This window comes from Manacus candei, unplaced genomic scaffold, assembly GCF_025592945.1.
Source record: "Manacus candei isolate 608988 ecotype Guabito, Panama unplaced genomic scaffold, ASM2559294v1 h1tg000008l, whole genome shotgun sequence".
Classification (NCBI taxonomy): domain Eukaryota; kingdom Metazoa; phylum Chordata; class Aves; order Passeriformes; family Pipridae; genus Manacus; species Manacus candei.
Window position 1 is genome coordinate 18,796,268 of NW_026138056.1, and position 14,684 is coordinate 18,810,951.

Consider the following 14,684-nt stretch of genomic DNA (forward strand, 5'->3'; position numbering starts at 1 on the left):
GTTTTGGTCTCTTGGGTTAGGAGATTTTGGTATTATTATTGCAGGGGGACATACAAGCACGCTGGTGTAAAGGTCAAGCACCTCCTAACCCATCCCTTTAAATAAAAGTTAATTAATTATAATTAACATATTATGTTGAATATGCTCAGTTTCCCTATTTGCAATATCTCTTCTTCCCCAAATGTTCTCTTGTTTAGATATTCTGGGACACTGACCTCAACAACATCCTAATTTTCAGGCTCCTTCTGAGTAGCTAGTTTCCTTGTTTCTGAGATAGAGATACAATGGAAGATTTTTACTATTCAGTAATCTTTGTGCATAACAAGCTCAAAGGCACACTTAAAACCATCCTCTCAATCTGCAATTTGTAGTTAACAATTTCTCCCTCACACAAGAGAGGAAGAAAAGGACTTCTCTGCATTTCTATCAGCTTCAGTGTAAGAGGAGTCATGCTGAAGCCTTTGGAGAAGACAGTTTCATCTCTGACTTAGTAATTGAAAGGCAGCCTCTGTGTCTTTTTGCCAATATTATATTTCTGCATGAGTCAGTGAAGAGGGAACATAGGTTTTAACTTCAGAGAAGATAGTTTGATAACAGAACAGTAAAGAGGTCTGGATTCAATGTGAAACAGAGATGATAAGAGGCACTTTAAAACCAATTTCTGAATAAAAAGAGGCTGAAACACTCTCTGATTTAACATTCTCTTTTTATTCAAAGGAAAAACATGGGAGTTAAACTGTTAAGAAGTATTACATAGAGACTTTGTAGCTGTAATGCTGGAGGACTGAGCACCGTTCATTTGACATTTTATCATCTACCATTCTGCTTTTGTCCCCTTCTGCTCTGGTTTATAACATGAGTTTTAATTATATGCTGGGAATGAATCAGAGTTACACAGTGTTGGTAGCTGGCGGACCTTTGCTTTTCTTCTTGTAGAAACTGGAAAGTAGGTAGTTATTGAAGGAGGCTATTGTAGCAATAGAGAGGATTGTTGTGGTCCTAGACATGGGCTTGTTGGTGTGGAGAAATGAATTCTCTGCCTCTGTCATGGTCTGTTCATGGGGAATCTGTTCATGTGAGTGCTGCAAAGAAAAATTTGGGCAAGTAAATAGATCATGTGGTGACCCGTGAAATGATATGGGTAAAATGCGGTATAAACTAACGGTTCCTACATGAAAACTATTTTGAATATTGAGACAGGCATACTCTGGGAAAAATAGGACCTGATTATGCTGAAAACTAAAGACTGCCAAAAGCTTCTGTATCTTAAATGTGGCTGTCTTTTACCCAAATAACAATAGCTGATCTGAAAACAATATTTGTTTTACCTCCTTCTTCTATCTTTCATAATTCATAGGTGTGGGTGAAAGAACTGAATAATCTTAACTGTAAATAATCTTAACCCTTACACTTTCTAATTTCAGAAATTATATGTTTGCAAATGTAATGTTCTACAGTTACAGAGAAAATTAGACGTAAAAAACACAGTTCCTTCTCTTAATCTTTATTCTGCACACTTTTCCATGAAATACCTAAAGGAAAGAATCATAGAATCATAGAATATTTCAAGTTGGAAGGGACCCATGAGGATCATCTAATCCAACTCCCTGCTCATCTCAGTAGTACCTAAGGCTAAACCACATGTCTAAAACATCCAGACATTCCTTGAACTCTGACAGGCTCAATGCAATGACCATTTCCCCAGGGAGTCTGTTCCAGAGACCAACCATTCTGTAGTGAAGAACTTTTGTCCTAAGGTTCAGTCTGAAATTCCCCTGACGCGGCTTCATTCCGTTAAGAGAACCACAATTTCCTAGGATGAAAACTGTAAGCATTATAAATACTTATTATAAAGCTGGGATGATCCCGAGGCTTATGAGAGGTGAAGGGAAATGTAAAAAAAATGTGAACGTTGCTTGAAATTTTAAGTTAGCAATTTTAAGCCTCTCTGCTGGATTTAGTAATAGCATATGTCTATGGCACAATACTTCAGAGGAGCTACAGAGCTCATCTCAAAATAAGCTATCTCTCATGCCAGAAGAAAACTACCACTAGTGTTCTGTGGGCACTTTAAAATAACCTGTGCAGACAGTTTGCCCTTTTAGCCATATTGCTACCATTATCCAAACCAAATTCTTCAAAGATGGCTTGTATAGTAACATGCACAAAAAACACCATGTAAGTAAATGAGAGATAATCATAAGAAAAATATGATAAAAGGAGAAATTGTAAACACTGACCAGTCGCTTAGCATAATTGCGGATATGGACTGATCGTGAATGAATTTTCACTACTTATGAAGATGTTTGTCCATCAGAAGACTGAAATGTGGAAGTAACCTCCTTCAGAGAATTACAGTCAAGCTTTATAGCATGTTTCAAACGGAAACTGACAATTGAATGATGATAATGTTGATGTTGTTTTGGACCCAGTGGTTCAGAAATTCTTTTCTACTTGCAAGACAGAGAAGCACAAGGACATCTACACCTGGAAGAAGAGCTTGTGTGGCAGAAAATGAGGGTTTTTCTCTCACCCTTTCATTCTCTTTGTCTAACAAATCATTCTTACCCTATGTGGGCATAAATTTTGCCTTTGCCATATTTATACTGAGGATTATGATTGCAAGTTTTTATCTTAATTCTGAGATTTTTGGAGTTCCTACATTTGCATTTTAGTGAGCACAGTTTTATATTGATACATATTTTTATGTATCATAGTCTTTACTTCAGTTTCATTAGATTTTGACTCAAATTTAGTTTTATTTGCATTATCCATTTCCATTAAATAAATGATTTATGGAATTTAAGTCCTAGTTTTTTCCCTCTGAATTTATATCCTTTAAAAATTTACATCCTTTAAAGAATTTACATATGGAATGTAGAGAGATGGTAGTTACCTCATCCCTGGACACATTCAAGGTCAGGTTGGACAGGGCTCTGCACAACCTGCAGTAATTGAAGATGTCCATGATCATGGCAGGGGATGTGGACTAGACAGTCTTGAACAGTCTCTTCCAATCAAACCATTCTATGATTCTATCATATTGCATGAATTACTAAAATAATAAAACAATGCAGCTTTCTGAGTTCCAAGGCCCTAGAAAACTAAAATTATGGTGCTACATTTTTGTCTGGTTAACTAGTGCTTTGAAAATGTTAATGGTTCTGTTGCTTTTTATAGTTTTGATCTCACCACTTATGATGAAGCTAATCTTGGATTTATATTATTTACTTTTCAGTTTTATGATGATTTCAAAAGATGCTGCAGGACAAAGACATACCATTGTGAAGTTTAATTCTGTTTGTGTGTTCCCCACAGTGACATTCTAGGACAAAACCCATAAATGTAACACCAAAGCAAGTTGTATATTATTTTACTGAATAGGATTTTTAAGGTTTTGTAGCCTGTCTTTGACACAGATGTATTTGGACTCTACAGACACATTCCCAGCTAGATGTTATTGTAACTGTAATAGTGTTTGTGATAAGAAAAGTTGTCATCTTTTATTGTCAGTGACTGTCTATGAAGTGCGTGTGACAACAGGAGACCTGTGGAATGCTGGAACTGAGGCTGATGTCTATATTTCTGTCTTTGGAGAAAGAGGTGATACAGGATCAAGACAGCTGCTCAAGTCACAGAAATCCAAGAAATTTTTAAAAGGACAAGTAAGTGAAAGACAGGGAATTTTTTGATATCTTTGGCTGGCTTTTATCTCTCAGGTGGGTGGTTATTCCAAAAAAGGTGCAATTAGAAAGGAGATAATTACTTCATTTGGGAAGCATTCCAATGGCTTCCCAAAATTCCATAATTAAGCCCAAAATACTTTCTCAAGGTATGCCAGTGCTTTTGGAAGTCAAATTTTAATTTATAACATAAGTAAACTGTGTACTTTTGTTTTTCATTCTTCTAAAAATTTGATTTAATATCGAATAATAAATGAAATTGCATTTTATATCTGAATTTCTAATGTTGAAATCTGCTGTAATTTGTAATGGTTTAGACTGTGAAACTTGCAGCAGGTTTCTCTTTCCTGACTGATCACATTCATTTGAATGGAACTACTGCCATTAGCAAGTGATCAGGCTTACTTACTACTTCTATTTCAGCTAATCTGACCTTCACGGTTTGTTCTCACTTTATCATTAGCTGATATTTTAAATGACCTTGACAAGAGAGTTATAAGGGTTTATGGGTCTTCAGAATTTCATGGCTGAGGAATTCTCTGCTTTTTTAGATTTTACTGAAATTTCATTGATTGATTACAGACTGACATCTTTGCTGTTGAAGCTGTGCACCTTGGACATTTGTACAAGATTGTTATAGGACACAATGGTCTTGGATCAGGTCAGAAATCTCTCTCTCTAGTCACTGAATACTGCCTGCAAATTTATTAATCTTTTATTGGAAATACAATATGTATTTCTAAAACTGAATATGTGATAGCATTTTTGAAGTGAAAGACAAAGGCTTCTAAGAAAACTGTTCAAATGACATAGTTACCTTATTGTATCATCATAGATTTCAAATATTTTGTGTTCATTTTCAAAATACTCTCGACCAATATGTTAAGGGCATCATCTGCTAGTAATTTTTTTACTAATCCCTATGAAAAAACTATGAAGAGGGAGAATGTCTGCCTGTTAAGACATTGATTGTGTCTTGTATTAAAGCTAAAATGGGCTATTAAAATTTTAAATTGATTGTTATTATCAGTTGCATTGTAAAGATGCAGTTGAAGATTTTTGCTACACTAAAGTCATTAGACTTCCAATTAATGGTGAAACTTAAATGGCTTGCAGCCACAAGTTGTATTTTTCAAACACTTGAGCCTAAATATTGTAAATCATAGCAATTTATTTTGAACCATGATAACCTGCTATCTAATTTTGTTGATATTTTTATTGGCAATACAAGTCATACAATGACTTGTTAAGGAGGGAGGGATGTAGCCAGGGAGAGACCTAGCAGCCTGCAGGCACATAACCAAGCCCTACAGTACCTAGAGCAGGTACTGTCTTCTCTCCAGACATCAGGGTAGCTGTGACTCTAGCAACCTGTCAGTGGAGCTACAGATTTTGCAATTCTAGTAGAAGACAGCAAGGTATAGGAAGTCTAACATCATTAAATCCATCAACCTGTTTCTCACAAACAAACTTTTTTTCTTTTTACTTTATTTGTTCTAAGGAAATGGATGGTTTCTGGAAAAAGTTGTAATCAAGGATCCCATAACAGATTTGGATTATACTTTTCTATGTCACAGGTTGGTGTTGTTTAATTTGGGTTAGATTCTTAATAAATTTGTAACTACTCTCAGTTTTTCTCCTGAAATGTCCTGTGAAGGTAAATATGTGTTTTGTAAAAGGTAAGCTGAAATGGTCTGATTCTTATTATGGCTCTCTGAGTTGTACCTGCCCCAAACCTCTGGTGAATTTGAACTAATGAAAAAGCAATAAAATATTCTGCCTGGAAACTTTCCATTCTTGCACCTTTTGAACTATTTAAGGCATGTTTTTTTCACATATTCCTCATATTCAACACTTTGTATCTGACACCAGCAGGTCCATCTGTTCTTCCATGTCATGCTATGCAAGGCAGAAGAGTGGGTTGCTGTCCCTCTAGCAAACTGTTCCTGGTTTACTGAAGTTATATGGAGATTAACATGGGGTTCAGTGAGCTCAGGATCAGACTTTAAGATCCTGTGAAATGGTAATCACAAATGCAGCCACCTGACCACATCTCTTTTGCTCATTTGCTTTGCAGCCTTTCACTGAGCTGCCACTTAATTTGAAGCAGTATTAACTTCCCTTCCTTTCTCCCTGGAGATGCTTCTGCTCTGAATCTTCTGTTCTATAACTCATTTCCAATTTTATCTATGCCTGATTAATTCTCAACACCTTGCAGAAAAATTTTAATCGATAAAGATCAGTGCAAATATTAGGAATGGTAAAGTCCAGTCACGTAAGATTCTAGCTGCAGCTTGCCAGTGGCACCCCAATTCTATTTCCTCCTCTCACTTCTCTGAGTGAATAAATAACTGCCTGAGACAGCTCGGAGTGAGCGATGTGCACACTGAATCTGATTTATGTGTGAGTAAGGACTTTCTGCCTATCAGATACAGCACCTCATCCTTGCCTGACCTAATTTTGATTCTGTATTCTAGATGAGATGAACTACTATGAAGAGATCTATAATGCTAGCTTCATACATAATTTAGGGAGAGTTCAAATCCATTTCAGGCAGAAAAATAGAGAGTATGTGCTATTTATTGTTAGAGCCTGATGCCGTGCTTGCTACTATACTGGAGTGTGTGAATGCTTTTGACTCTAACGGAGTTAGACTTAACTGACGTAAGTAGATGTGTACGATGGCATTGTAAAAATATCTTTCAGACGTGGTAAAAGTGATGCCAGTGTTGGATTTGCCTCCTTATATCGGGATTTTCAGGGCACGGAACAATTTGCATCCTGCTGTAGCCTTCTTGCAGACAGGAAGAGCAAACATCGTGACCACTGCACATTATGTTATTGATCTGGTTTTATTGATATGAGTTCTCTGATTTGTATTAAATGGGTTAGGCCCTCAGTCCAGGAAAGCACTTACTTGTATTTCATCAAGAGCAAGTAAGCAAAATAATTTTTTTGTCGATGGTAATCTCTTTTCACTAAAGCTGGAGTTTTGTATTGCTGTTTGTCAGCCTTGAGACTTTAGTACATTGAACAGCGAGTATCAGCATCCAAGTGCCATGTATACATTACTGTGGAATTAGGCAATCAAGCTTACTACTGAAACAGGTTCTGTTTTTTAGGTGGCTGGATCAGGGGCAGGATGATGGCAATATTGCTAGAGAACTGGCTGTGACAGATGCCAGCACATTTCCAGGAAGTAAGTGAAAACTGGTGAGGGGAACTCAGCCTCACTGTGACTGTGTCAAATGGAATGAAGAAACTCTGTAAATTAATTACACTGTTTTTGTCTGCACAGGACAAGAGCTGGAACTCAAGAGAGAAGAAACTGTAAGAATGTACTTTTTTATTTTGATTTAAAACATTCAAATTATGCTTTGAGTGAATCAGGTCAGTTGAATGCTTTGTATGACAAATTTCTGTGTATCATCTTCTCGTAAGTCTTTTCTGTTTGTTGTTTACAAAACTAGTGGGCTGCTGAGAAGTGGAAATTTCAGAAAGGAAATACACTTCAATTTTACAACAGGCTCACCCATGGCTTCATTTGCCTCAACTCAGATAGCAGAGTGGATGCTCTTGGTCACAAGAAAAACAAATATGGTAAAGTATTTTTCATGTGGATTTGTGCATAAAAGAAACAAGAAAGGAGGACTTTAATATAGATATTACTATAATGAATAGGAGTAGATAATTATAAAACTCAAAATTTTCCTTACTCAAAATATTAATACATGTATTAATCTGTGTATTAATGGCTATAAGAACTCAGAAATTACATGTCTATTTTACATAAAGATGACACACACATAAAAATTCTCATATAGTGTCTTGTCACTGGCTTTCTCTTCCTAAAGAGAAACTTTTTGTCGTCTGCAGTTTAGCGCTCCCACAGAACTCACATGGCAAGAACAGTTACTGTCTTTTGCACCTAGATCTATCTAAGCTAACAAATTCGAAATTCTAGGTATGGTTCATTAACAAGGAGTATATATATATATATTTGTGTGTGTGTGTGTGGTTACATATATATGTAAATTCATTTTATTCTATTCCTGTAATTGATTTTAATGGTAGTCTACCAGTTCCTCCCCTTTATCAGCTTTCATCCTACTGCGTTACTAACTTGTAAAACATATATTAGGCACACGTATTTTGCTACCTTTTTAGTGATGGAGCTGTTCAGCCTTTCTCATGTCTTCCCAGGGTCCTTACACAGATCTTTTGGGAAAGAATAGAATCTTTCAGGACATGCCAAAGAGGGCATCAGGACACCACAGGAGTCCTCTAGAGACAGCTGCATCCAACAAATAGGCAACATAATGTACTGGTAGTTACTTAAAAGATCATCTGTTGTTGCTGGGAACAATAAAAATGGCACTGCTTCACCTTTCATCAGTATTTTGTAGCTATAAGAGGTAATTGTTTGGAAAATTGGCCAGATTTAAAATTTTAGAAGCCTTGAGCTACACTACAGGATTTGCTTTACAAATTATAATATGGATATTGAGAAAATGAATTCTCTTTTCTTACTTGAGAGCTTTATGTTCCCTACATCATCTGTTATTTATCAACTAAATTCATTGCTATAGCCCAGTTCACTATGCTGGAGTTCTCAGCTCCTTTTTATGGATTTTTTTTTAAACATATACGATGATAAAAAGAAATTTGTTCCTTATCATTAGCCATCAGGGTTTTCCTCCTCAAGGCAGCAAAATAGACAGCAGTCCCTAGATGCCCTTTCCTGAATGAATGAGAGAATTTATTGATCAGAGAGGTCAAACTGTGGAGTTAAACACTTAATTAATTCTTTTCCCTTGAAAATGATAAACCATTGATTGTAATTAAATGCAAGTATGAATTAATATACTTTCATACTTCTAACCTTTTTTTTTTTCATTTAACTCTTAGGTTTTTTTGATGTAAATGTCAAAAGGAAAAATATCTATGTGTTCAGCAGTCATCAGATGCCACATCTTGCTCTCACTCTTGTCAATGGACATGTAACTGGAAAGGTAGGAAATGCTGCTACTGATTTCTGTTTCATAGTTACATGTCATTGTCCGATTAAAAATAAAGTTTTTTTAAATCTGTCTAGTAAATAATTGTACTTCCAATCAGATAAGGAGTGAAAGATTGCAGAATTAAATCCAGGAAATCGACAATGAATAGGTGAATTTAGACATAAGGCTTTGTTTTCTCACAGTTTACTTTTTACTCTTTTGTAGGGTATATTAACTAAATGATTTGCTTCAGGAATACCAAACCATTCCAAGCTGTCATTTTTATTGGCTTGCCACATACTGACAAGCTACTTGGAATGCCCTAATATATCCTATTATTTGCATAAGCATAAAATCTACAGCTTGATTTAAAATGTTCGTTTTTTCTTTGTGTCTTTTCTAACTAACATGCCAGTCATAAAGCAATTGATACAGTCCAGGGTTTGTTTTGGTCCATTTTGATTTGTTTCATCCCATCTTCCAAGCCTTTTTTCTCATCACTTGCAGTATACAAGTAGGTAAATGGAGTTGTAGGATTTAGTTCCTTCCTTATGATCATAGAATCATAGAACATCCTGAGTTGGAAGAGACCCACAAGGATCATCAAAGTCCAGCTCCTGGCCATACACAGGACAGCCCCAAGAGTCACACCATGTGCCTGAGAGCACTGTCCAAATGCTTCTTGAACTCTATCAGGCTTGGTACTGTGACCACTTCCCTGGGGGGCCTGTTCCAGTGCTCAACCACCCTCTGGGTAAAGAACCTTTCCCTAATATCCAACCTAAACCTTCCCCGACACAACTTCATACCACTGCCCTGGGTCCTGTCACTGGTCCCCAGAGAGAGGCAATCAGTGCCTACCCCTATGCTTCCTCTCATGACCATGAAGTCTCCCCTCAGTCTCTTCTCTAGGCTGAAAAAAACAAGTTACATCAGCTGCTCCTTGTATGGCTTCCTCTCTAGACCCTTCACCATCTGGACACTTTCTAATAGCAAACAAAACTCTCCTACTGATGAGGGAAGAAGCTGTTTTCCTTTCTCTTTTTCAATTTCTTCCCTTTATCTATGCAGTGAATAATTTCATGGTGGAAGCTGGTCCCATTCCTCTTTTACATGATGTACACTGACATTAGGTGGAATACAGTATTCTCAGTAGAGTTAGGTTCCTCAGTGGGGATAGCATCAGGCTGCCAGGCAAAGTGTCAAGACCTCCTTGCAGGTCTTGTTCATGTTCATTACTATAATTCTAATATAGAGAGCTCCAGTCTGTCAGTGTTGCAGGCCATCATATTCCAGTATATCTTACTACAGAGAGGTTATTAACTGGGTACTTAAATTTGAACTTTCTGTTTTCTGTTTTGCTACTAGAGTGCTTTATAATTTTGAGCAACCAATGGGGAATTTGGATCTCCATGTTCTCATTTTTAGTTGTGCAAGTTGTTCCTTTTCCCAGGGAGTATGAAAAACTTTCTGAGGTCCTTTAATGAAGATAGATAAATGTAAAACAAAATGGCAACACAAAAATTGCGATTTGCCTTATAATAAATACTTTGAGGACATTCTGGCTCACTTATTTCAGGACTACTTCCAAAATCCATACAATTTTTCCTTTGCTTTTAAGTAGACAGTTTTTTGAATATGAAACTTTTTCTTCAGAAGGTAGTGCCTTGGAAAATAAAAATTTTCCTAGGAATATTTATTCTTTGAAGTCTTAAAAATGCTGAAAAATTATTAGATGATGTTAGTCAGAAGTACTTTCAGTTATTGGAGTTATTATTAACACTTTACATAGATTAAAATCCTAGTTTTATTTAAATATGAGAATGATGTTGGAGTTGATAAAATATTTAAATATGTATTTTTTCTATTATGTATTTTATACAATGGGATCATAGAGTCTTCAAACCTGAACAGACAAGCATGGAGACTGTGTTCCTTTACTTTTTCGTGTAAAACTTCTGACTCTCTAAGGGTTTTCTGTGAGAACAATACAGATGAATGAGGACTCAGAGGCAAGAGAAGGTGGGATGGTGGCCAAGAGTTACTGTGGTTCATTTCCTGTCTATGTCAGTTTTATACTTCTTTGCCATGTTTATCCACTGTGACTCTAACTCTCTCTAATTGAGGCACCCAGGTATCTTTCGTGTTATCATCAGATCTGTGTCCTCTCACAATGAGCTGTTTCTGTGAAATTTCACAGAGTCCACAATTTAGGCCTTAAGCATTAGGATTGCAAACCTGAGAAATATAAAAATTTGTGTACTAGACTGGTAGAATGGTTGGAACTCAATATAAAAACTACATTGCTATACTCTCTATTTTGGATTAGTTCATCTAATTTATTACTCCTCCTTTGACTATGCTAGAGCAAAGACAAGGCATGCTGTAACCTCCGTGTTCACCTTCAACCAAATGGTTGTGCCATTCTTGAGTCAGCCAGCTACCCAGGTCACACTGTGACATTCAATCTTCAAGGCGAAGTAGCTGATGAAACAACAGGATATGCTGGGATTTCCAAAGAGTTTGTTGTGCATGTCAAGGTAAGGTGGGCAGAGGGAAATTAAGAAGACGCTTCTTAAATTTGCTATTATAAAGCAGACTGTATCTAGCCAAGTGTCAGAGGTTTGCAAGCTAAAAGAGTGATCCTCTTCCACGAGGTGGAGCTCAACTACAGCTTAACAGGTAGGCAGCACTTGACAAGTTCTCCTTCACTGCTCTCCTGGGACGAGTGATGCCGATACTGCAGCTGGTACATGCAAATAGAGTGGGCTGTAACACAGGAAAGATGATATTATAAACTTCCTAGTAGAGCTTCGAAAAATAGGAATGTAGGTACACGCAGGAGAGCTGCTGTTGAGAAGAGACAAGTTCCTTAATTTACTGCACTTCTTGTGCTCTGGGTGTTGTGCTGCGCTGCTGAGCAAGAAAAAGCAGGGAAGCTGCTGAGTAGGAAAGGATTTCCACTATTCTGGTTAGTGCCTGCACAGAAAGCAGCAAATGTTCAAAGACTGGAGGTATACTTGAGTTACTTGAGACTAACTCTTTTATGTTTTATACAAGAACATGCATGAGTAAGTGCTTAAAATAAAACAGTAGGAGCAATATCAGTATCACAGTTTAGTATGGAGAAAGGCTGTGCTATTCACAAAGGACTTCTTGCCTCTGATCTAAAGGGTGTGTTTCATCATGGTGCCATCATTCTGCTCAACACAAGTCTCTGCCAGGCTCTGTCCCTTAGACCTGATGGGAGCTGCAGTGGAGCAGGTCAGAAGCAGCAGGAATCCTACTGGAAGGTGCATAAAATTGGCTCTGGACTCTGTATGTTTGAAAGTGTGAGAAAACCAAGAATGTATCTGAAGATCAAAGATGACCAATGTGATGGAACAGTAAGCAGTTCTTGTTTGTATTTCCCTCTGCAGATAGTTTGAGTAAATTGTTAGTGATAGGAGAGAATCTTTTTTTACTTGGTTGGATAAAAATGGGATAAAACTTTTTTCAGATTTAAAATGTTTCAGATATTTTCCTTCATTTGCCCAAGAAAAGATAGAAAAATATAGCAAGAGAAGCTGTCGGTGTCAATATGGCAGTTGATTGTAAAGATCTGATTATATTTTTAAACTATTGAGGATGTGGATGTAGTTAAAACTTATGTGCTGCAAGATAGATGATGAAGATAAAACCTATTAAAGAATAATTAAGATGTAAGTAAATGCATACTGTACTGACTTTTAAAGTGTGATTCCATTCATCTAAGTTAAAATTCTCATATTTCTGTGAGAAGTATTCTCGCATCATTTTTTGGGAGTTTAAGATAAGTGAGTATGAAACAGAGCTGTGTAAGTACTCAAATGTGAGGTCCATGAGAGTTTTGTCATTGACTCCAGTACACTTTGTTCAGAGATTGAAATATTTGATCCATATTTTGAATGTAGGCTTTGCAAGTATCTTATTTTTCAGCAATGCTTTCACCAATGGATCAGGAGGTCTGGATAAAAAGAGGGTTTGGGTAAAGGTTTTGAAATTAAACTTGTAAGTGCCATGAACCTGAAAAAAAAGTTACATCTATTTAATGGATGTTATATTATGTAGCATTACCAAATCTGTGCTATCTATAAAATCTGTATATAAATACCATATGTTTTCTGAAATAGATATTTTCACATTCCTTAATCCTCTGAAAGTTGTTGAAGTGGGAAACTCCTTTTAATATATCCTAGAATTTGCCTAAATTCTAACATAAATCAGAATGCTTTCACTTGGTCTTTCACTTACCTAACTTATGTGATTAGTCTTTCTGGTCACAAAGGAATAAACAAGAATAAGGTGCAGGTATGCATGTAATAATGTAGCATGTTGTGAGGAATGTAAAGTTAATCTGAAATGTTATTAGAAAGAAGTAATAATTAAGACTTAAGAAACATCCAGCTCCTGTAGCCACATGAATTCGATTGTTTTATTTATGTTTTTGTTTTCAACTTCTTAGGGCACAGGTGATGAATACTGTCACTTTAAAATTGAGAAGAATTTGGAAACTGGATCTATAAGTCTAGAATCAGTGCAAAATAAAGGGATATATGTTGGTCTCCTGCCAGATGGCCAAACTAAACCAGTTGTTAACACTGGAGAGAGAAATATTTTTTTCTACCCACAGGTCATCAAATGTATGTGATTTCTCAATGGTTTGTAGTTTGATTTAGAGATTAGTCTTTCTAATTTTCTAACAAAATTCAAAGCAAAAGTGTAAAAGTTATGTGGGAACAATTTTCCTTGTTGTGTTTCAGTAATTTTAAAATTTTACTGTATGTACACTTAATTTCTGCCATGTATTTAGTTATCTTTACTTTCTTTTTATAATAATAAATTATGCAGAAGATATCAATAGTTTTACTAGTAGATTTTTGAAAATGAGAATCGAAATAAGTGAAAAGATAGAGATGGAGTTGATTTGTTACGTGTATTCCCCATTCTACCCACAGATTATGGAAGCCTGGGGGATGTTGTCTTGCTGCCAGGTGTACCATAGTCTTTCCTGATTTTATAGGGGAATTAGTAGTCTTTCAAGAGGACCTACTTGGCAATGTTCAGTTTCTTTTTTAATGATGTGAAATATATTGTAGTCCCCCACACTAGTATATTCATTATGCCATTCTTCTGTCCCATAGTCAGATTTGAGAGTTATCGTGGTCAAAATGCTTCCTCACTGGGGAGCTCACCTTTTCTAGTCAACTAGCTAAGACTCAGAAATTATCTCTCAGCACACTCTGGGTCACTGTCCCTGGATTGCCTGCTTGTCTTCTCTCCTTCAAGAGAATGAAGTTTCTAACTTGGTGAAAAATTGGTTACCAAAGATAACCAGCTAACTGAGATTATAACTGCAGGGAGTGCTATTCTACATAAAACATATTCTTATCTGGTGGACATGACTACAGAGATCAAGAAATTAAACATCTCATGGAAAGGCTAAACTGGACATCAGTTTGAAACTGAGAAGCTGGTCAGATTTTTTCCAAACACGAGTGGAACAAGCTTATCCTGAATGCAAAGAGAAAGTATCAAAACATACAGCTAGTCTTACTAGTTGCTCTATGTGTATTGTGATCAAGACACAGAGAAGCCTTATGAAAGTCACTGCAATGGCACTCCTACTGTTCAGTCCCTATTTGCTGCGAGGTGAAAAAAATATTTTGATCACTGTGTCCTCGTAGAAATTAGGAAATTATTCTCCCTTGTTAGATTTTGGAAGAGCAGTGTTTTTGATAGAAATGTCACAAAATAAAGCTAAATGTTACTTTGTTACAGGCTTCAGCTCTTCTGAATCCTTGTTGTTCAGTAAAAGGAATATAAAAAGGAGCTAATATTTTCTATGAGAGCAATAAATATTTTCTGTTTGCTTCATCTTAACAATATCAATTTGCTTCATATTATTCAAATGGCCTCCAGCAGTTTTCATTTCAGCATTCCCACTCTTAAGAAAGGAAACATTGTGGAGGTGGAGAAGTTT

The 14,684-nt window shown here is 36.3% G+C and overlaps 1 protein-coding gene across 1 annotated transcript in view; it reads left to right on the forward strand.

Annotated features, from left to right (window-relative positions):
* RP1 (RP1 axonemal microtubule associated) overlaps positions 1-14,684 on the forward strand; it is a 104,331-nt gene that overhangs the window by 25,863 nt on the left and 63,784 nt on the right. The window contains exons 8-17 of the mRNA XM_051771815.1: positions 3,514-3,665; positions 4,266-4,344; positions 5,185-5,260; positions 6,806-6,882; positions 6,982-7,013; positions 7,154-7,283; positions 8,592-8,695; positions 11,050-11,223; positions 11,857-12,069; positions 13,167-13,344. Coding sequence (XP_051627775.1) covers positions 3,514-3,665; positions 4,266-4,344; positions 5,185-5,260; positions 6,806-6,882; positions 6,982-7,013; positions 7,154-7,283; positions 8,592-8,695; positions 11,050-11,223; positions 11,857-12,069; positions 13,167-13,344 — 1,215 coding nt within the window. The remainder of the gene's footprint in view (positions 1-3,513; positions 3,666-4,265; positions 4,345-5,184; positions 5,261-6,805; positions 6,883-6,981; positions 7,014-7,153; positions 7,284-8,591; positions 8,696-11,049; positions 11,224-11,856; positions 12,070-13,166; positions 13,345-14,684) is intronic.